Consider the following 24,426-nt stretch of genomic DNA (forward strand, 5'->3'; position numbering starts at 1 on the left):
CCTGTGATTAATGACTTTTTCCTATAGCATCTCACTGAACAAGTGAGAAATAGATTGCTCATAGTTTGTAATTATAATGCATTAAAATTGGATTCATGTTTTGAGCTGGACAGAGTTTTAATATTTTTCAAATAGTCCTTCTTATGTCCATTTCCAAATATGAAAAAAAGTAAAAGCAAACAAACAAATTAATAACAAAATCCCCCATACTTAGGAGAGTTTCTTCTTCTTAAATTATTTTATGCTTCAAAGTCTTAAAGCTTTAAAGGTTAAACTTATAGCAAAGGGAGGGAAAACTGTTATGTGGATAAACTTAATGTTGTTGTTTTTCAATGGCTATTTTAAAAGACCATAGAGGAGTCAATTTTGTTTTTTAATGGAAGTGAACAAAATTTCTTCTGAGGGATAAATTGACCTTCAATGCATTTATGAAGAAACTAGAGGCCCAGTGCATGGATTTGTGCACCAGTGGGGTCCCTCGGCCTGGTCCCTCAGCCCGGCCTGTGGGGATCAGGTCAAAGCTGACTCTCCAACATTCCCGAGGGGTCCCGGATTGTGAGAACGTGCAGGCCAGGCCGAGGGACCCCACTGGTGCACGATCGGGGCTGGGGATAGACCACGGGAAAGCCCCAGGATGTGTTTGGCCAGTCTGGCCCAGTCCCAATTGGGTCAATTAGGGCCGGCCGGTCAAGGAGGGACTGTGGGAGGTTGGCCAGCCAGGGAGAGACAGCGGGAGGTCTCCAGGGCATGTCTGGCCCATCCCGCCCCATTCCAACCAGCCAGACCCCAGCAACAAGCTAACCTACCTGTCGGAGCATCTGACCCCTGGTGGTCAGTGCGTGTCATAGCTACCGGTCGAATGGTCTCTTAGGCTTTTATATATAGAGATGGGATAAACATGGAGAGTAAATACAAGAAAATATTTTTCTTTCACATTGAAATTTAAATGCCCACACATTTGTTGGTGCATTCTCAGGTTAATTTTTGAGTCCATAGATTTGGCTTATGTCTAATAATGAATGCCTTCTTCATTTATAAAAGCAAGCCCCTAGGTGTAAGCCTTATTCACTATATGACCATTTTGATGATGCTTTAAAGGAGAAAAAGACCTACATGTTAGGAATGAGACTAAACTCAACTATGGGGTATAAAGCTTTAAAAAACTGTTTTGGGTTTGCAGGGCTTTACTAACATACAGGACTTTAGTATATATGTGGATTCACACAGGTCATTTAGCATCTTTATTAATTATGAAAACTTACATCACCACATAAGTAATGAACAACTCTGGTTATATCACTAAAATTACCACAGATTTCAGGAAGATTACACTCTAATTGTTTTACTGAAATTAGTGTTACCACTTCTCTAAGGCATTAGGGAGAATAAGGGGTCAGAAGTCAATGGAAAGGATAGAGTAAAATAAAATAGCAGAAATGGTTGATAAAGGCAAAGATCCATTTTTTTTATTGTTGCAAAGAATGAATAATGTTTACGGCAGTTAAATTTATTTTTAAGTTGCAGAACATTTTCTTCCTAAAAAGCTGAAAAGAAAGTCCAATGAGTGTAGGGGATATACTGGAAGCTATGTTTGACAGCCAGGCCTGAGGGGATCTGTGGAGCCCAGTTTGAAAACCATGTTGTTAAGTAATAGATGAGTTGCGGTCTCCAGGACATGGAACTAACATCAGATGGTTTTCTATCACTGCTGACATGAGCGGTAGCTGCAGGAGAATTTCCAACAGAAGTCTCTCTCATCATCACCTCCACAGTGCTCCTTCAGGGAGCCTGTCCAAGAATATTGCTGGTGTCCATCCGTATTTTAATTCTACCCTAGGCAACTGCTTTTTTATTGTACTCAAGTGTCTAGAATAGTCCCTTTCTTTTTCACCCTCGCTCTTTAAACTTGCAACTATTAGCTCAGGAAAGGGTTGTCCCTCATCCCCTACTTCTCTTTTACATTTAAAAAGAAAAACATCTCCATTGTGAATGATAACTGCAAAAGCAATACTAGCTGTACCTGCGTTATTAAATGAAAGTTTTGAATTCTGAAATGAATTAGACGTTAAATAAACACTATCAATTGAAAATGCTTTTCAGAGATATCAGTACTCCATTTCAGCTTGTTTACAAGACTCTATTTATAGCCCTAACCGGTTTGGCTCAGTGGATAGAGCGTCAGCCTGCGGACTCAAGGTCCCAGGTTCGATTCCGGTCAAGGGCATGTACCTTGGTTGTGGGCACATCCCCAGTAGGGGGTGTGCAGGAGGCAGCTGATCGATGTTTCTCTCTCATCAATGTTTCTAACTCTCTATCCCTCTCCCTTCCTCTCTGTAAAAAATCAATAAAAGGCTTATTTTTTTAAAAAGACTCTATTTATAGTCTTTTCTGCCCATTTAATTAAATGTGCTTTTCCTCAAATACCAGCACCCGCTATATAAGGAGCAATTTCTCATTCAATTTTGTTTCTAATTAACCTCTAATATTAAACTTATATAAACTTCTATAGAATCCTATTACAGAAAGTAATACATTCCAGTTGTATTATAATTGAGTGGTCAGGTAGGTTATCTTTAGAATCTACTCTCCCTATACTCATAATTATTTTTATCAGTTGCACCCTGACTTCCACATAATGCCCTAAAATGTATATATAAATCAAATAGAAATGTTAGTCCTTATTTTCTCAAGGAAAGGTAAGTGTGAACAAAGAGAGTTAAATAAACATCTCACACTCTTGATTAACACAGGCCGGGAAACACAGGTTTACACAGGTTGTGTAAACACAGTCTGGGAAAATGTAGTTTGTCACAATGACTAATATGAACCAAGAGGGTAAGCTGTTGTCCACATCTGGTGTTATACCAATTAGGCAATTCTGAATAAGCTCTAAATGGCAATAAAAGAACTTGTCAATGTTGATATTACAGGATTAATTCAGTGGAGTGGGTGTGTGACTATTATTTCTTCTCCCATGAAGTAGGTAGAGAGAAGCACAGCTATTTGATAAGTATCAGACAGAAACCTTGTAGCTTTTATTCCACAGATTTTAGTTGTTCTCAGTGATCTTTCTGATTATTTCCCAGAAATGTGACACAGAGGGAAGGACAGTCTGGGAAAAAGAAAGTGTCCAAACCTGATTGTGAATGAAATGCAACCACAAAAATTCTCTCCAGCCTTTCACTCATTCATTCATTCTACACATATTAACTGAGCACCTACTGTTCTAGGTGCTGGGGCTACTTCAGTGAATGAAGTAGTCCAGTATACCCTCATCAATTTACATTCATATACAGGAGATAAGGCATAAATAATAAACATATTAAGTAAGTGAATTATATGGTATGTTATAGAATGACACATGCTTTGGAAATACAAGGAGTAGAGAAGGTTAAGAGGTTTGGGGACAGCTGGGCAGAGTTGAGGGGCAGCACATGAAATTCTATCCTTCATGTGCAAATGGAAATATGTATACATGAATCTTGCATAAGCTAGGGTTACCTCTAAGATTCTTTAAAATATAAAGGTTAAATAAAGTATCAAGATTAAATGTATAACAAAAAGTTTCAGAAATTCCACCTCTTGTCCTGCAAAATCTTAAAAATGATTAACTTAAGAAGTATCTAGTACTTACTATGTGGTCAGGCACTCAGTAAATTTCTAGTGAACCGATATCATTTAAGTTCTTAGAGCATTCCAGCAGTGAGTAGAAACTGTTTCATTTGGTTTTAGAGTGATTTAAAATCTGTTACTATAGTGATACCATACAAAAAATGTATATAATTTGTATTATCTTTTAAGGATAAATGCCAAAAATGTATTTATATATCAACATTTGTGCAGGAATTGTCTTTAATGCCATGTATAAGGATGGATGAATATTATGTAGCTCCCAAGGTATACATTGAGATCTGATTTTTGTAGTATGGGTATATCACTTTTCAATAGAGTCTATTATTATGAGAAATCCCAGACATAATAGAATTGTGCCACAAGTTAAGACATTAAAAAAGAGTGACCACATGGGAAATGGCCTAGAATAATATAATTAAACTGGTGAAAGTAAAATTGCTTTGTCAGTATAATAACTGGTAATATGATCCACAGATGGACAACACAAATTAAATAGAAATTCCCTAAGGCCATTATTGAATAGGGAATTCGTGTCTCTGTACCGTATACATGTGGTAATTAATTTTATATTTCAACTGAAAGTAGGAGGAAACCTTTTTTTGAAAGCAACTTGAAAACCCCATCTCTACCACCCATCCAAAAAGCTGATTTGACTGAGAGAAGGCAGTGGACATAGAAAATGCAATTTAGAGCATACCTAGGACAGAGTGACAAAGTTATAGCATTCCACTGACGCCATCAGAACCCACAGAACATATTTTTAAAAAGTAGTAATTTCCAAAGGAATGAGGCAATAGAGATTCAATTTCCACAGACTCTGCTTCGAGTAAATATGTTAGTAAACACTAAAATATTCCACTGGACATCCATCATGGATCAGATTAAATAAAGAATGAATAATCTTGGACAGATGCAAAGAACTGAACTGGAAGAGTTCATTTAGTTAAGGATCGTTGATCCTTTCCCAAACCCCATGAAGTTCATGGACGCATCTTCTTTCTATATTTACTTTTCTTCCAAAATACACTCCTGCTTTCTTTATACTTTGAATCGACAGCTAAGTTAGGAAGCCTATTGCCTTTGGCCAACTTCAAATGTTTTTGTGCTTTTACTTTTTTTGAGGAGTGATCAAGCATTTTTGTGAGAGTCCCAGGATATTTTAAAGCTTTTTCTTAAAATAGGGTTGACTGTTAAGTGGCTGACGGAAGCATTCTTGCATCTAATTAGCAGATCAGGGTAAAAGTGAGAATATATGAGAATCATTCTGAAAACTCTCAGGTTATGTGAAAAACAAATGACTATCTTGGTGATTCGCTATGTATAACAATTTGAAATGTGAGCAAACACTTACGTGCTGCATTCCAAGAGAAACATATTTCTCAAGTGATCTTCAATTTTACATTTTAATGACTAATTATGATCGTATATATTATCATCAGATCATCTCAGGATGAGAAGTGCATTTGCATTTTCCCGGTATCTAATTTACAGCACCTATGTTATTTGATATAGAGGATAAAACACTCAGTTATACTTAGAGATGTTTCTCAAAGTATGCCTATTATAAACACGAAACTCTTTTTTCTTTAATTGTTCTAAGTGTATGGAATAATCTAAAACTTAGCAATGCACACATATTAACCTGAAACATACTTATATATAGAGCTTCAACATCCTTGGGGTTTATATCACTATACTTGGATAAAACAGAAACTAGGAGATAAGGTTAAAAAAAATGAATGAGGTTTTTGGAAACTTCTTTGTAAGAACATGTGTAAAAGTTTCCAATAACTGTGTCACTACGATACCTTGATGGTTTATAAATGTGAGATGGTCCAATTAGTTCATATTGTTTTCTGAACCGTATAATAAAACTAGAGGAAGACCATTCCAATAGAATTTTTTTTTCAGCCAGATTGGAAGGTACCTGCCATGTACACCCCTCCTATCAATTTAACCCATCTTTCCTAGGCCAACTCCCTGAAGAAGGGAGGAGGATCATTGTCCAGTGTTTGCAAATATGTGACATCTATGTTTCAGGCTGACCCATGGTAAACTGATCTCGTAACATTATAAAAAGACAGCTAGCTGTATTAAAATAAAAAAATAATGGAGAAACATTGTTCAAGGCTGCCTATATTAACACTTGGAACCAAAGAGTTCACTACATATACTGGTCAAAAATGGTCACTCCTCACTAAGTTTTGGCAACTCAATTATTATTACTGTATTTTAGTTTTTATTGTTTCCTTGTTTCCTCCCTCCCTCCCTCCCTCCTTCCTTCTCTCCCTTTCTTCCTTTTGGTTTAGAAATCAAAAGCGGGCACAGTTTCCTAAGAGGATGTACTTTTTTTTGGCCAACCTCAACTTAATAGAGCAGTAGATAGGATATGTTTGAGTTTTCACCAATTATGGCTTTCAATCTTTCTTCTCTGACACTTAATGACATTTTAGGCACATTGCAAATCTTGCCAGTTTGGTTATTAAAAGTCTGTCTAGTTTAAAACTTTATTTTCAAATTAAATTAAATTGAAACCTCTCTCCTTTCCTGTGCAGCTGTTGGGGCTGGTTGGGTCTATTCGACAGACTCTTAACCCCAGAGGAGGCTCTGGCAGCATTTGCCTACCTGTAAGCCTTCTTTGTCACCAAATTTATGGCTTCATTGCCAACTCCTGGACAACGAGATGAGTGCCACCGAATGTCCTGTTACATATAAATGACAGGCGTACAGTGTGGTGCCCCATAATGTTCCACTTAGAACCTAATTCTGGAGACCTTCCTTTGCCTCCATTCTCATACATGTGCATTTTACCTCCACCCCACAGGCAGCAAATGTTTAACACGGGAGAAAAGCGGGATTACCGTGGCTGTTACATCTGGACGTCTCCACGAGCCTGCCGTTCTGGTCGTAGCACGCCATTGCTTGGTAACGATAGCCTTGACCACATTCCTTGATGTCTCCTTGGACTTTCATCCCCAGCAGCACTTCCACTTTCCCCTCTGGCAGAATGCAGTCGGACCAGTTCCCCACGGGCTGTGCGTTATACTTGTCACAAGGACAATACTGAGTCTCGATCAGGGGGTACACATGAGAATTTTTACAGTTTTCCTTCTTTTTGCTTTTTCCTGTGGAGAAATTTAAGTTGGAAATTACCATTATTAATTTCAAGCATTCCCCTAAGTTTTCTCCTTTCCTGAACTTCCTTTCTCCATTTTAGCCGCATTCAACAGTAGTCTATAAATAAACGCTATTTTCTCACCTCACAGTGCTTTCCATCTAGGCTTTTGTTAGTACGGGGTGCTTTCCATAGTGGAAAATAGTTAATTTAAAAATAGTTAATTTGCCCGACTGGTGTGGTTCAGTGGTTGAGTGTCCACCTATGATCCAAGGGGTCATGGTTTGATTCCTGGTCGGGGCACATGCCTGGATTGCAGGCTCGATCCCCATTGAGGGCCGTGCAGGAGGCAGCTGATCAATGATTCTCTCTCATCACTGATGTTTCTTTCTCTCTCCCCCCCTCTCCCTTCCTCTCTGAAATCAATGAAAAGAAACAGCTGATGTAAAAATAGCCCTTATATAAGGTACTAACTGTTGTGGTGAATTTTATACTCCTTAAAATGATCAAAATCCTCTCAAATGATCATGTGTTTTCACTGACTGGGAGGCTGGAGGTAACTGCAGTAATTTCTCCTATATAATGTGCAAAAAGATGAAATGGGAGAGGGAGTCACTGCCCTGAACTTCACAGCTTTTTGTTAGTTCAAATAGATGGTATAGCTATCTAGGGAATTGAGAAATCGAGACTTTTGTATTTACTTTTATTTTGTTTTGTATTTACTTTTTGATTATGATTTTGCCTCTTTCAGCATTTCTGAAGAGTAATCATTTTGACATACTTGTGATTAACATAGGAAATATCAATAATATTCAAGGTGAAGATATTTAATATCAGGAAAAATACTAGAAATGGTTTATATATAAATGTAAATAAAGACCCTTTTAAAATAACTCAAGCATAACAGCAATACATGCTTAAAATTATATATCATTATTTTAACTGGATAACATATTTATATTTATTATGTTATATATTATAGACTAATTACATTACATATCATTAATGACGTATGTTTTACATATATTTATCTGTAACTTTCATAAGATAGCTTACATAGTTTTCAACAGTCTTTATTTATGACAGGTGACTTATTTTATAACTTTTAAAGTCTGAGTAGTCTACTAGCACCAATATTTTTAGGTTTCTTTTGCCAACTGACAGTCTTTTTGAATGCACCAGGGTGTAGGTCAGTACAATGTCTCCTGTTCTTGCTCATTATATCACTGCTTTTTGTCATTGCGACTGCCTTTCAAAATGCAGTTTTCTGACACAGAATTAACGTCACAGTCCTCTTCTAGGATATGAAGGATAATCCGAGGCTGTGACAGTGAGAATGGGCTAAGAAAATGAAGGGGCAACATTTCCTCATGTCCCCAAAGACCTTTTCTCCAAGCCCTTCACGGTCTGTAGGCAATTCACCAGAAGTCCATATTTAAACAAAAAATAACCTTCCACATATTGTACAGGTGATGGAGTTTGATCTTCAAGGCTACTTTTTCTTTGTGCTAAAATTACAATGTGTCTGTCGCTGCCAGCTAACATTAAAACACACATCCAAATCCACTGGTGACGTATTAGGTATAAGTGTACCAACAATAAGGCCTATCTGTGCATTTTCCAAATACTCTTGGTCTGACTGTTTTGTGTTTTTCTACCTTGACAAGTATTGACGTAGGCGCTCCAGCTAATTATTCTTACCAACAATAGTGCGCTTTCTGGTCCTGACGGCCCCACAGTCTCCATTGCATGAGGAAAACTTGGACCAGCTGGTAAACTGACAGTCGTCTTGGCAGGGGACCTGGCAGGCCTGGGTGAGGGCTGGCACGGGGCCTGCGTGCTGGAGGCATTCGTGGATGCCAGCCTGCCCTCCGTCTTGCTTTCGACAAGTAATGGCTGGAGGAAAAGCAGAGAACTGTTTATAGCAAACTGGAAAGTCTGTAATTATTCTGCAATTTAGGAATTAACATTTTCTTAAGCAGAGGAATCCTTTCTTCATCCTTTATTTGCAGCAAAATCTAGTAGGAGGGTTTGCGATAATCATTAAATTGATGGTGTAGGTTTAAAAAAACATCACAGATAGCCCTCCCTGGTTTTTATTAGGTGCTAGGAAGACTTTCAAGTCACATGTGAAGTATACTGAGAAATGAATTATTTAAGAGCAAATAAATAATATATGGGTTCTGATAATAGTTTATGTTGAACACAGGCTATTGACAGAAGGGCTGGGAGATCCTGCCTATGCCTACCTCTAATAATTGCTTTTACCTCATTGGCCACTCTAGGATTCCTATACAGAAGGGGCTTAGCGGCAGCAAATTGGTTGGAGGTTTTGGGTGGAAAGGGGGGTGCTTATGGAATTTGTCCTAAAGTTGCATTTGCATATTTTTGTTTTTGCCTTTTTACATTAGAAGTTTGTTGGGATGGCTTTGGAGTGGTTAAGGGGAGGGGCAGTGTCAAATTCCATACCCCCTCCTCCCCACCGGTCTACAAGTTCATCACATGCATAAATATCAACCAAAAATTCAAAAATAAAATAAAAACTTTCAGCAACCTTCATCTATCATACCATAATGGCTATTTCCACAACTACATTTGGACCCTTAAAAATGGTATGACAAATTAATAATTTTAATTTGTATATATAATTTCCCCAAGATATTGTTTTACTGACTTCTATAAACCATGTCATGGTTTCATTACTTATTAAATGTAATGCAAACCTGCTTGAAGGTAAACAAGTATAAAAAAAAGACCAACAATAAGTGATGTTTAAAATACCTTTACTCCCGCTGCCTTTCTCCTTGTTAGTTTTAAAATAACTCATTCACTTACTGAGGAGGCAGATGAAACATTTATATGTTGGTCCTAAAGTTAAGTCTTCATTGAACTAGCTTAACTGGCCTTAGTCCGGCTGATTTACATGGCCTCTCAGGTTTATGGGCTAGGCTGAAACAGCTGCTGATCTCTGCCTGCTCAGGATTCTGTCATTATGAAACTAAGGTGAAGGGACCTGACATTTTGACTCCAAATTACAGTGAGGGGGGCACAGAAGGCCTCAGGTTAGACAACACTCTCTGAATCTGCATACCTAAACGTAACACTTAGTAGTGCAGGGCTGTGTGATGGCGTGTGGATAAGGATCTAACAATTCTAGCCAGGGAAGGCTTTATCTGTGCAGGTGGACACAAGTTATTGCAATTGCTACAGAAAGTTACATAATTGTGCAAATGTAGGTGAAATCTCACCTATTTCTTAGCTTATAAGTATCTCTTCATTTAGTATTTAGAACCCTGGGAGGGCCAATTTTATGAAAAGAACAGGGGACCCTAAATTGTAAAGATACAAAAATCTGACAGAGTAGACAGTAATTTATGAAGATTATATAACAGGAAAAACCACTAATTGTGCCAAAGAGACACTTACCCCGTGGGAGAGGAACTGTCTGGTGATCTGTATTTATCAGACCAACCTTAGGTAGTGGGTCTCAAATCAAGCTTCAGATTACTATCACCTGGATAGCTTTTGGGACATGTCCACACCTTTACTGAACTCAAACATTCTGACTTAAGGGATGGAGGGCAGGGTCCTGGGCATTAGCATCTTTTTAAAACTTCCTGGATGACTCAAATGTGTAACAGTGGATGGAGACCACTGCTCAAGTAGGTAATATATTTCCACTTGCATCAGAAACACCTGGGGACGCTGTTAAAGTTGGAGAATCTTGGATTCGTTCCAGAGCTCCTGCACTAGCATTCTCTGTGTGGGGTCAAAGAATATGAATTTTTTTCTAGCTGCTCAGATTTCCTTATGCACATTCAAGATGAAGACCCACTAGGCTTGAGCACTGAAGGCACAAGGAGGGATTTGGTTGAAACCTGTGGCTAAGATGAAAAGTCCTCTGGTGCCCAATCACCTTGGCACTGTGCCAAGTGGAGGGAACCAATGGCTGAGCATGTGGGAATGAGCTAAGGAAGCTCTAAACTTGGAGCTCCAAGGGGCCTGTACAAAGGGTGGACCAAAAAGAGCAGCCACATAGTCTGGGAGAATGTTATCTGTGGAATGGGGTAGGAGGAGTCCCCCTGATGTGGTGTGCTAATGAGCTGATATGGTTTTTGCAGTTCTGGTGACACCTGTGGAAGCAGGGTTGACTCCTTAAACACTTCAAACTTAGCAAGCTTTGGTGGCTGTGGGCAGAGTTGCCCCAAGGAGGCTAAAGAGGAAGGATTGTTAAAGAGGAAGATATTAGACTTTATACTCATCGGGATATGCAGGAACCCCAAGAATGACACATTTGGAAAATAAGAGCTTTGACCATATCAGAACTCTAAGCTTGGAAGCAGGTCACACTGTTTATAACAAAAAGAAAATTACAAAACTAAATGTGGGTTCCTTGAAATAAGACTACTTTTACCTATTCATCCAATTTGGCTCTCTGAAACAGAGACCTGATCATAAGTCTTCTGAGAAACTAAATGAAGTTGCCTCAGGTTCTCCATTAAAGGTTCTTTCTCTAAGGTTCTTTTTCACCAACTGTATTTCAGAACTGTTCCAATTATCATCACATTAAGTAATGTAAAAAACATAAAATCACTACCATAATTTCAGAAATAAATTTTGTGTAGATCTATATATGCTACTTACAAAAATCTAAAGTCCTTTTCTCTATACACCTGCAGTACATAAAATCTTTAATACTTTGACTAGTTGAAAAGAAAAAAATATGTAAAATTCCCATCTCTGTTCTCAGAACCCACTCAGCACTCCACTTCCCTTATCAGAGATTTTAGACAATGTGCTTCGAATGAATTACTCATGCCATGCTATGCAAACAAGTAGCAATACCAGCATTTGTACAATATATTGAAAATTTATCACACATCTCAACTTGTTCCCATACTGGCATAGAGGAAATACAATTCAAACACAGGAATGCAATCTTGAAATGAGTTTCCTGCTACTGGGGGCCAGGAAAATATAAATGGAAAGGAAATCATCAGATCTCTCAAGTTTAGAAATTTTAAAAATGATTTCTAAGACACTAAATTCAGAATGTTTTTAACTGCAGAAAGGACTCATCATGCACAGCATGGTTTCCTGGCACACCAAAATGCTGCATATGCTCAGACAAATGTATCTGTCTTTCCAGGTGGAGCGTTTATAGCTTGTGTGTAATGATTATGCTGCAAGCTCTCCTCTGGGCTGAGGTCTTTTTAGAAAGATGGGCCAAAAACCATGCTGCCCTACAAATAATTCACCATAAAAGCTTTTTAGTGAGATCAGCAAATATCAAAATTATTATTGTTAAGTAAAATTCCATATGTAACTCCCTGCTGATTATATCCATTTATGTTACTGATGATCTTATTTTATTTGTTAAGATATAAGAGGTTTTTAGCTGAATTTCTTGGGGTGATATTGGTTAATAAAATTATATAGGTTTCAGGTATACAATTCCACAATACATCCTCTGTATATTGTGTTGTGTGTTTACCACTACAAGCCAAGTCTCCTTGCATCACCATTCTTCCCCCTTTTACCCTCTTCTACTCCCCATCCCCTTTTAAGTGTCAGGGACAGACTGCTTCCAGCGGGCTGAAAGCCAGGAAGATATCCACGTGACTGACTTGTGAGTTACACATGAATCAAGCCAGCCCGTCAACACTGCAGAGATGTTGGAAAAATAAATAAGAAAGCCAGTTTTTTAAACAAACCGTCTGAAAAGGAGAGATAGATTGTTAGTTTCAAAGGGACTTAAAAATATTCTAATTAAATGCAATGGGGAGAACTTCATGAACCCTAATTTAAACAAATCCTATATAATAAAAGGTTAATATGCAAATTGTCCACTCAGGAGTTCGACCGCTCGTTATGACGTGCACTGATCACCAGGGGGCGGTGAGGAACGAAGGAAGGCCCGGCAGGCAGCTGGAAGGCCCTGATTGGCCCTGATCGCTGGCCTAGGGACCCTACGTATGCATGAATTTTGTGCACCAGGCCTCTAGTCAATTATAAACAGACATTTTTGAGACACGGGGGAGGCGGGGGGAGTAACGTAGTCTGAATATTAAATAATATTAAAGAATTATTGTTAATTTTGTTTACTACTATAATACTGTTATGTTTAAAAAATAATTACATATTTATGGATGACATATATCTTATATGGAAGTTGCTTTAAAATATCCCAGCAAAATCTTTTTATGTATGTGAGGACTGGCAGAGGTCCAAGAATGGCAACATGTTAAAAACTTGAGGCTGAGGGAGTGACTATACTACTAGTACTCATTAAATTATTCTCTTTACTTTTATGTATTATTGAAATGTCCCATAAATTTAAATTTAAAAAAGATTAATAAGTAGAATAAGTAGAGTCGATTCCAGAATGTTTTTATATAAGTCGGATTCTGTGCTCTGTTTTGAAGAGGATAATACTAAAGATTCCTAGCATGAAAGGAAATAGATAACATTGGTTTGAGCAGAAAGGACATCAATATCAGTGTTATGCATATTTGAGTATGGAAATGGAAGGCTACCGAAGCAGCTGTGAAGTGAATCTAATAGAATTCAGAATGCAGTTGCTCATCTTCATTTTCTTGAAGAGGAATGAAACTCCCTTAGTATTCAGGACGCATAAAAAGGAGGAGTGCTGTTGGTCTTTGGATGACCCTTCAGCAGGTAAGACCATATTGTCATTTCATTTGAACAATCAGAATGAAGTAAATGGCGAGATCTAGAGTGTGCACACAGAAGTTCCTAGCAGGGACAGAATAAGATCACTGCCCGTGCGCGGGGAAAGCTGTCGAATTACACGTGACAAAGAGTTCCAGGAGCTCTGAGACCTGACTTATTAAATTGAGCAGTATTAACATGGCTTATCCCAAAGCAACAGCATACGGGTAGCACTGGAGACAGACAATGTTCAGCTGATCGAGTGATTAGAGGAGTGATTTTTCCTATCGTGTTATGGAAAAAATAGCAACAGTGAGACTGAATCATGTAGAAATGAAAAAGTAAAAGCTTAACCGTGAGCAGGAGTTAGTTACCATGAGACCTAATTGTGCTTGGAAGACAGAACTTATAAATAATGCAAGAGGGCTCCCGTTGCTTACTAGGTGGATATAATGATCTCCGTCTTTCTCTGTGGAAGAGATTTTCCCGGGCAAGTTTGCCAAATTACACTTCCTAATTACAGGCTGTGAATGTAATTCTGGCAGAAAGGGGAAAGAAATACACTTTCTTTTTTATTGATCCTAAATAGTTACCAATGATCCCCAGACCCACTGATGCTCATAATATATGTAAAAGTCCTTGCGTAAGGAGTGACTAGGAAATGATAATCAGCTCCCAGGGGAGGAGCTCAGCGAGGCCCCCCACTGGGATCTGGGAAGGCTAACTGACTGCATAAGAACAAATGGAACATTGAGGGACCATCACAGACACCATGGTGTCAAGCTGATTTTATGAGCTACTTAAAAAATAGGAAATGATAATAATCATTTTATGACAGGGCTCTCCTAGCAATAGAAACAAAAATAAAACCCCCAAATCAACAAGGAAGCTAGTGTTCATAGAAAATTAGAGGAAGTAATTTAAAAATAGAAAAATTAGAAGTTTTAAATAATAGTGTATATAAAGAAAGCATGTGAAAACTATTGGGCGGTAACTAATGAATACATCAGCCAAAATAAAATTTTAAAAATTGAGGCGGGGGAAAAACTTTAAAGCAAGCTCCTTTGTTCTTTTGTACCTAGTTCGTTTTCTACTTCTATTCTGTTTCTTCCTATTGCATAACAATCTCTAAAATTAACAGATTAATGTGAGTTACTGAGATAAATTGGCCCAGACATTCTGGACAAACCTCAAAAATGCCTCTAAAATGTAAGCTTTTAAAAATAATAAAGTGAGCCAGAGTTTAAGCTAAAGAGTACTAAGCTGGGCATCAGTATAGTTTAAGTCACAATATAGTTTAAGCCACTTAATTGAAGCATAAGGTTTAAGCCTCTTTGTTCACACACACAAAAATAACAGCATAAATTGTAGTGAAATACCTATATCTCACATTTTACAAGTATATTTAGATTTCATTTCGGTGGGGAGAGAATGAAAACTTACTCTTTTCTTTGTAGACTTTCCTTTTATCACCTTCTTAACCAATAAGTGACACAGGGTAAGGACTGCTAAGGAAGAAGGGTCCCTGTCATGTAAGGCATATTATAGATGGTGTGTTTTTAAAATTTTTGTGGTCTAGATTTGGGAATACATCTGAATCATGCTGAGTTCCACATAAAGAGGCTGATATCAGATGTTAATGACAAGTCAACATTATGATGGACATTTGTTGGCAGGCGAGGATACAGGGAGGCTGGGGGATTAGGATAGTCAGGGCTGACCCTAATGATTGTTGCTCTAGTTCCATCTTATTTATAGAAAGTATGCTTGTCAGAAGAAGCATGAAGACAACACAGAGATAGTGCAAGAGCAAATTTGAAGTTATTTATATGAAATATCAGCATCTAATCTATGATACTTTTGTATCATACTCTTGGTATGTGCCACAAAGTAGTAAACACTGAAATAATATATATACAATAGAGGCCTGGTGCATGAAATTCATGCATGGGTGCAAAGTGCAAGTGGCTGGCGTGGAAGGGCAGGTCCCAGCTGATCTCTGGGACCTCCACCTGAGTCACAGCACCTGTGTCCCCATACAGAGATGCGGTGAGCACGGCCCGACACTGCAGGCCAGGGTGCAGCATTAGGCCTCTGGGCCTCCCAGTGGCGCTGCATGGAAGTTGAGCAGGCAGCGTGTTCTTTCCCTGCTGGCCTCACAGAACACCTCCTGCTCAAATCCACGGGGAGCCCGGCCGGCCCCTGCGGTCCCGGCAGCTGGGGCCAGCTCACCCAGAAGAGGCCACGCGGGTGTGTGGTGGGCTCCTCGTGGGCACCCAGCACCTGAGTGTGGGGGCTTCCCCAGCATGCGAGGCCTGGCGTCCCAGGGGAGGGTAGCAGGCAGAGTGAGAGCGAGCTTGGTGGACACCCCGCATTCTCATCGCAACTCTGTCCCCATCACCCCCGCCCCCAGGTAGCTGGCAAGAGGTCACAGCACGTTGCTGATGCCTGCCATGTTCCGTGCTGCCCCCTGGTGGTCAGCACATGTCATAGTGAGCGGTTGAACTCCCAGTCTCCCGGTTGAACTTCCATCGAATGACCGCACAAGGGGACAATTTGCATATTAGGCTTTTATTATATAGGATTTTAAGTATATGATTGATATTACGTAGTGATTGCTATTGTCCCTTAGGGGAGTCATAAATAAAAAATAAGTAAATTATCCAAAATTGTCATTATTATGAGCCATGTATTTTATTTTTCATGCAAATGTAATAGTAACTCTAGTTATAGCTATTATGTGTAGGTTCAATGACAGTCACTGATGCACCCATAATTTCGCCTCCTAAGTGCCATCCAAATTGTGGGCATGTGATCAGAGAAAAGGGATAGTGGATTACAGTTCCATTAAAAGTTAATACACAGTGGACTAAAGTAGTATGGAGCAAATATGAGCTTTCTATTCACTTAAAAATTAAATAGAATGTGGATATAGTTTCATGATATTTTCACTTTTTGACAGGAAAGATGCCTATGTCAAAGACCCTCTAAAATTTCCATGTGATATTTAAATGATTTAAATTTTAAAGTTTCCAAATCCCGTCAATCCCTTCTTTAAAATCTCTCTCTCTCTCTCTCTCCCTCCCTCCCTCTCCTTTATTTAGTTCTTACACTATTAGATAGAATTTCCTGGAATACTTCATTGTCCATATCCAAAGCTTTGCTAAGATTCTTCACTACTTTTGCTTTCCTATTGAAAAAATCCTTCTCTGCCTGGGCTCCTCCTCCTCCTCCTCCTCCTTTCCTCGTCCTCCTCCTCCTCCTCTCCCCTTTCCTTCTGGCATTCAAATACTCCTGGAGGTATTCAATTCCCCCAGAGTGTGGGCTCTTGCCTCCAACTCACTCAGAAACTCTAGGCAAAATGGCCAATGCACTGTTCCGCAAACATATAGATTTTCCTTGAGTCACCTAATTCATCTATACCTATAGTATATTTCCTACCATAAGAAATATATAAAAATTACGTGATATACATTTATTCTCTCAACAGGCTGAACCCAATAATATGTAGGTCACATGAAACCAGATGCAACATAGTGTAAATCATCAACACTGTAACATTAAAAATATTTTTTCTATTTGTTGCTGGTTGAACCTGCAGATGTGGAGGCTGTGGATATGGAGGGCTGACTACTCAGCTTTGCCTTGTATCATGAAAGCAGCCATCAGCAATAGGTAAGGAAATGGGTATGGCTATTTTTCAAAAGAACTCCAATTGTTTTTTTAAAAAAAACAGACTATGGGTTGGATTTGGTACACAGGCCATTGTTTACTGATCACTGGTCTAGACCAATGGTCTGGTAAAATCCATGGGATAAAAATTTCTACCTTCAGAATCATAGAATGGTAAAGTTAATTCATTGGGTATTGTTTCTGATACAGCAAAGAAATATTAATTTAAAGTTAATACAATTTAATTCTTTAGGTAGAAAGAAATGCTTGAACACTCTACAAATACAAACAGGTTATATGAAAAAATCTATTAATGGTAAAATGCAATAATTGCTTTTCTGATGGTATGTAATGTATTTTGGGGACCTTAGCTTCTATGGCTTCATCAAAACCCTTTCTGGAAATTTTACCCAAATTTCTATCTTCTGTCCTAAGCTATGTCTAGAGCTACATTTCAAATGCATACTTGGATATTTTTAATTGGCTCCCCTGCTGTCACCTCTAATGCACAATATACAAAATATACTCTCTAAAATCAGCTCTAGTTTCTGACCTAAGAATTTCCATCAATACGCAGTAAGTATTCTCAAAATAAAAATATTGGCATTAAAGAATCAAATCTTTGACTTGCTTATTTCTATTTCTGCTACTCTCACCTGCCACTAAGTCCTCAAATTACTTTATTGCACATTGAAAGTCCATTTATTTTTTGCCCATTCCCACCACTGTGGTTCCTGAGACCCTATTACTGCATCTTTGCATTGCTACAATAGTGTACTAGCTGACATCCAGACCTATGTGTCTTATCCTCCTAATTTATTCTCTACATGCTGACAGGAAAAACACTGCTTGCTCCTACTCCTTATTGAACAAAGCCTAAAATACTAATCCTGACATTTATAGCCTTCTACAGAATCACCCCAGGCTCCAGCTTACGTCTTCAGAGCTTCAATTACCCACTTTTCTACATATTTAATGTTTTCATTTTCTTACCTCAAATGCTTAGCTTATAGAATTGATCTTATTTTGTACTTTTTTCTCCTTTCTACTAATTCTAATATTATGGCGCAACTCAATTCCCAGCTTATTCTTTAGGTCTTTCTTAAACACTTTAGCTTCAGATTATTGCTTTTGCAGTGGATCAGCCTTTAACTCCTACATGTTGGATGTTACCAGTGACACCACTTCCCTAAACAAATGTAAGCTCCCTGCCTTGAACGTCTTCATTCTTTCCTGACACTCATGGCTCTCGCTGCACAGCCTCCTGAATGCAATCAGTTAAAGGAGGCACTGGGATGAGAAAATGTGGTGCGCTGGAGAGGACAGGGTGCAGTTTCTCTCTAGTCTTTGCTGATCGATGCTAATCCTTACTACACAGTTTCTTTAATCATTAAAAAATAGCACAAGTTGGCACTTCTTAAGTCTCTGACCAGATAAAAACAAAGATGAGAATAGCAAGAATATGACAGGTCAATCATGCAGAATTCTAAAAACAGCTATGGCCATCAAAGGAAGAAAATGTTGCCAGTATTTCATTAGCAAAAAATATTTTTACACTCTTGATTTTCCCCATTTCATGTTTCTGTAGAAATACAGGCTCTAAGAAAAAAAATTTAATCTACCAAGGCAACAGAGATTATCTTCATATGGAGTTTAAGAGTGTTCCTCTTAGTATACGCAGAAATGATTTTTCTTTCCAGATAGCCTGGGCATAGAAAAGATTGCCAAGATAGAGTAAGTCGTCTGACAAGTATTCCAAGATTAGAAGTCATTATCTAAGTGCAGGCCGAGGAAGAGGAACCAGCAATAGGAAACCAAGAATGAAACAATCAGAAAGCCATGGGGGAAGCCAAAGACCCCTTTTCATGTGAGAATGGGTCACCATATTAGGTACTACAAAGCAGTCAGCCAGGATGAGGAATGAGCTGGCGTTTTTAGATTTGGAGATAAGAAGATTACCAATCACAGAAAGAACAGTTCTCATACAGACTTTGTGTCAAAACTACAAAAGACCCATGTTAATACTGTTGCTCTTGTGCAGCGGTTTTCAACCTGTGGGTTGTGACCCCTTTGGCGGTCGAACGACCCTTTCACAGGGGTCGCCTAAGACCATCTTGCATATCAGATGTTTACATTACGATTCATAACAGTAGCAACATTACAGTTATGAAGTAGCAACGAAAGTAATTTTATGGTTGGGTCACAACATGAGGAACTGTATTTAAAGGGCCAGAAGGTTGAGAACCACTGCTCTTACGCCAGCTATGACCGATGTGCACATTCACTGGGGCCATAATTTACAGGAAGGGGGAAGGATTTAACATTTAATGGAGACTTAATATATGCAAAGCGATCTGAGGAGCGATCTGAGGAGCATTATATTCTCAGCCTCAGAGGGAGGAAATAAACGAACCAAGGTTCTGCAGTTGTTGAGTAAAAGAGTCTGGAACTGAAACTGTTGTCACAATTGTGCTGTTGCCACCATATCTCAGATTTCCTCCAGTGGAGGACTGTAAATATATGGGCTGTTTTACCTAATCTCAATTCACACACTTGTATCCCTGAGTATTAACTGTGCATAGATTGTAAAATATGAATATTAGGGTAATCCTAAATGATCATTTGGTCCAACCCTCTCTTCTTTCTTTTTTTTTTTTCATCTAAATAGACAAAGACCCAGAAATGTGAAGTAATGAATAAGACTCACAGTGTATTGGTGAAAGAACAAGGACTAAATATTGTGTTTCCTGATTCCCAAACTCATACCTGTTTTCATTGTAAACTTTGTGTAGGGCCCAAATTGCACGCAAATGTGTGCTTGATTCAAGGAGGAATTAGTAGGGCATGACAAGAAGATCTCGTGTCACTCAATTTCTCGATGAATGGGTTGAAATGAGAATGCCTTCTATTCTAAATACCTAAGTCTCTATAACTGTAAAGGAGACAGTTATTTTTTAGCTAAAGCTGATGGTGGAAGATGCATAATGAAAATGAAACATGTAAAATACATTTCCAAAAGTCCATAGTTAGTCATTATTATTTGTAAACTAAATTTTATATTCCAAATAAAGACTTCTAAAATGATGATTATATAAATAGAAGAGTTTTACAAAGAAGTAGCAGTTGTTGTTTTTTCCAAATTAGGGAAGCAATCTTCTCATTGCAAAGAAAATGGGCTCCAGGTCACATCAGTAAAGGCTGGTATTCTATTCTGTGTTTGGACTTTTGCATCATCAAATACATAACAACAAATTAGGGGTCAAAAGATGTTTTTATGAATGAAAGAGAGGTGGTGACAGTGTTTTCAATTGTATATTCAACTACATTTTAGGTATGTAGGAGTTACATGCTAAAAGTCAACGTGAGTAGAAACTACCATGTACTCTTTAAAGACTGAATTTGCTACCTGCATAAATAACATGTCCCAAGCTTCAAATGTAAGTATTAGGCATAATACCCAATAAATAATGTTGGCAAGCTGGAAACATTTACATCACTCATTTCTTCACGATTCCACGTTATCTAGCAGTGCAGACAGACTGCTGTCCACATATGGCAGGTTGGAGTACATAAATCTGCCATTTAAAAATCAGTACTGCATAGGAACAAAATTGGGGATATGTTAGTGATGTCATTGCTGGGAATTTCTGGGAAACTTAACCCATTGTATTACATTGCATGCACACACGTATGTAATGCAGATGGGCAAGGATATGAAGGATCTTATTGTTAAGGTGACAAGCAAAAGTATTATGGAAGACCACGATCCCCAAACTAACCACCACAACTAACAACAAGCTGCAGTGTACAATCTCTGTCATAACCCTCTCAAAAGCTTCATCTGATTGTCTTCTAGATATCAGTAAGGGGAAAATTCAAGCAGAGGAATTATAGGCTAATGTCAAAGAACAAAGGGCACACTTTAAAAAGACATGTCCCTGTGCTACGTAGGATGAGTGGTAAGCAGATTCATGTCTGCTCTGCTCCACTGGCTAAGCATGGCATCAAATGCCAAACTCATCAAGCTGATGGGTAAGTTAGAGATGTTGGAGAAATGAAAAGCAAATCAGTTGTGGAACGAGGCCTCCCACCTCTGGCCTGTCGTCCGGGCCCACAGCCTTCCTGTGCTCCAGGGCTGTCCTGTTGCACGCTCCAAGGGACCAGTTGGCACCGGCGCCATTTGTGCGTCTTCCACCTAGAAGAAAAGGAAAGAAACCTCATGGGAGGAAGCAAAAACGCCAGGCAAACCAGGGCTATGGCGACATGGAAACATGACTGTGGCCAATGCAAAGAGAAATTTATTTGACGATGCTCAGTCCTATCTAAATGTAATGTAGGTCTCCAAGGCATTAGAAAAAGGCAGCATTAAATAGAGCAGTACTTTCTATGGTAGTGGAGACACAGTTCATCGTGGCCAAGTTCTACAAGAATAAACTCTATAGAAAGCATTTAGCCTTCTTAATGATTAGGATTGCCAGCACATGTGCCAGATGGTACCAGAGTGATGCTTTCTGTTTAGTAGAGGTATGTTTATTTTATATTCAAGTTATAAAACTGCAATTCATGTCATGAGCCTTTTCTATAGTGTTCTTTTGGTTAGTGTTGTAGCGATAACTCAGAAACTGCGATTATAATGCACCTTACAAAGACAAATCCGCCAAATAAATACATTTGGTCTAATTCAGTGGTCGGCAAACTGCGGCTCGGCAAACCACGGCTGGTGAGCCACATGCGTCTTTGGCCCCTTGAGTGTGGCTCTTCCACAAAATACCACGTGGGGGCGTGCACGTACAGTGTGATTGAAACTTCGTGGCCCATGCGCAGAAGTCGGTGTTTTGTGGAAGAGCCGGTATTTTGTGGAAGAGGCACACTCAAGGGGCCAAAGAGCCGCATGTGGCTCATGAGCCGTGGTTTGCCGACCACAGGTCTAATTGATGTTAGTGTTCACCGTCTAAACATGCAATTATACTATTTTTCGTAATTATTATTTGTCAGAATTAAATACAGATAAATGAAGGTGGCAGATCTGCCATCAATTTCACCTTAAATTGCTATTTTGTGATCACACATTCCATCAATGGATGCCATAATATATCATTTGTTGTCAGGATTGCAATTATATGCCGCATTGTTTCAATTAGGTTTGTACTTTCTTTTCATAGTTCTGAAGAAAAATTTCTCTAATAATTATCAAGATGATGCTATATAACTTTAATAACCTTAATTTTCTTTGAGGTGGCCAAGAATGAATAGAACAAATGCCTCACTAGCATCATTGAGGTAAAGATGTCATTTTGTCAGCAAGGATGCCAGCATTTGGGAGGAACAGGTGCTTAGGCCATTCCTCTAAGTGAAAAAGAATTGCTTCCTAAAACATATATTTACATAATTATTAACAGCGTCTCTGCATTCCTTAGAGTTTACGTCAACATACAAAATTTCCCCAAACTGCTGGAGCTAATAATATAGCATGGAGATTTATGTAATTGTCTCCCTGGAGATCATTTCAGTAGGCGAACGGCTCTTTTAAAAAGGTAAGCGATGGCACATACAGCTATCAACATCCCAAACTTCACTGAGCCTGCAGGACAGCGTTGGACTTGAAGCATTTTGCTCAATGCATCGGTCACAGTGCTTTTTCTTTCCCTCTATTACCTGTAGCTTTGGCACATTTGAGGGGCCTCGCAGGCCTTCTCTTCATAGAGAGGATCCATGCAGTCCCTGCCTCCGTTGGCTGGCAGCTGAATGATGACCCGGTGCCGAGACTGCTTCTTGACTCCGGAACTCCCTAGAATGAGGCAGCTTTTTAACCTCTGTACTCTGCAGTGATAAAAAGACTCTCCAAATACCATCCTGTGTGAAGAAAGCACATGGCCTCTAGCTACATATGCTTTGATATCCCTGAATGAGAGGGCGCATCTAGTCTAATCATTTCCTAAATCCTCCCAAAGACTGCTTATACTGAAAACCCAATCAAATTCTATTTAAAAATGGGAAGAATGAGGAAAACAGTTCCATAGTCAACGAGGCTTCCCAATGCACAGTTGCAAAGTAATTGCTCTTTTGTATGTTCCTTGCCCCTTGAGAAATATGACAGCTCTAATTAATTTATTTTTCTCTACCTTAAGTTTATTTTCATGCCATTTCACATAGCCCTGTTTACCACACGGGACTCATACACATGTAATGAATCCTTCTTAGGAGAATATATTCCAGATTTTAATGAGAAATTTTATTTCTTTGTTATTCACTTAATTTGAAATGCATAACTCATAAATTATTCTAGTCATTTATTATTCATGTTAAACAGTCTAAGATCTTCAATTCAGGTCGCATTTTAACATCAGGGTTGTACGTAGTGAAATGAAAGTCACTTCCTGGAGGCAGAATTTTTAGAGAAGCATTCGAAATAGCGATCATTACTCTAAGTAAATAACTCCAAATTGTGTTTAAAAAGCCAAAGGAAATAAGATTTATCTACAATGAAGAGATCAACTTGACAGTATTATTGATATAAAGATGCTCAAAATTTTTTAGTATTAGAAACAGATCATGTATAAGACTTGCCAACTTTAATAAAAAATATATTCCAACTTACAATAAATACACTTTAGAGATGAATAGCTGCATGGCACAAATTTCACTCATAAAAGAATTCCCTCAAGAATTATTTTAATGGAGTTGGCACGATGCATTTAAATTTTTTGTAAGATCATTAAATACTTAATATGCAGACCACAGGAACAGAGAAATTTAGAAGAGTTAGCAGCCCTGAACAATGAAAGTTTAACCAGAAATGAAATGAAACATTCTTAAAGTTATTATGTTAGTAGAAAAATATGATTTGACAATTAGAACTTTCTAATAGTGAAACATCCTTTCTCATGAAGTTAAGGTATCCTTCAATGGGGTCTGGGCAACTGACTCCCAGCAATGTGGATTGAAGATTCCTGTGTTAGATGTGTGAATGGATCAAATTAGTGATTCCTAAATGGCTGACTGCATAGGATAATTTCCTTAAAAAGACAAAAACAAAACCATGTCTCAGAATTTTTGGGAGCTGAGTTTAAAAATCTGATTTTTACAAAGCTTGCCAGAAAACTGTGATGAATACCCAGGCTTAAGATCTACTAGAATAGACAACCTTGTATGCCTTGTCCCAATTTCAGATGATATGGTTCATGTGTAACTTTTTAGGATTACCTCCATTGTGGAGGAAACCTGTACTATTAATGATTGTATTAACTATATTAGTGAATAACTGGAATACTACAGGTAATGGAATAGGGAATTAGGGACTGGAGGTAGTGAGTAGCAGAGAAGTCAAGTATTTG

The 24,426-nt window shown here is 38.5% G+C and overlaps 1 protein-coding gene across 1 annotated transcript in view; it reads right to left on the reverse strand.

The window, feature by feature from the left end:
• THSD7A (thrombospondin type 1 domain containing 7A) overlaps nucleotides 1-24,426 on the reverse strand; it is a 301,949-nt gene that overhangs the window by 40,555 nt on the left and 236,968 nt on the right. Inside the window, exons 10-13 of the mRNA XM_014452449.2 lie at nucleotides 22,748-22,880; nucleotides 21,184-21,287; nucleotides 8,450-8,644; nucleotides 6,495-6,758 (exon numbers count right to left, since the gene is read on the reverse strand). Coding sequence (XP_014307935.1) covers nucleotides 6,495-6,758; nucleotides 8,450-8,644; nucleotides 21,184-21,287; nucleotides 22,748-22,880 — 696 coding nt within the window. The remainder of the gene's footprint in view (nucleotides 1-6,494; nucleotides 6,759-8,449; nucleotides 8,645-21,183; nucleotides 21,288-22,747; nucleotides 22,881-24,426) is intronic.

Source organism: Myotis lucifugus, unplaced genomic scaffold, assembly GCF_000147115.1.
Source record: "Myotis lucifugus unplaced genomic scaffold, Myoluc2.0 scaffold_15, whole genome shotgun sequence".
Taxonomy (NCBI): Eukaryota; Metazoa; Chordata; class Mammalia; order Chiroptera; family Vespertilionidae; genus Myotis; species Myotis lucifugus.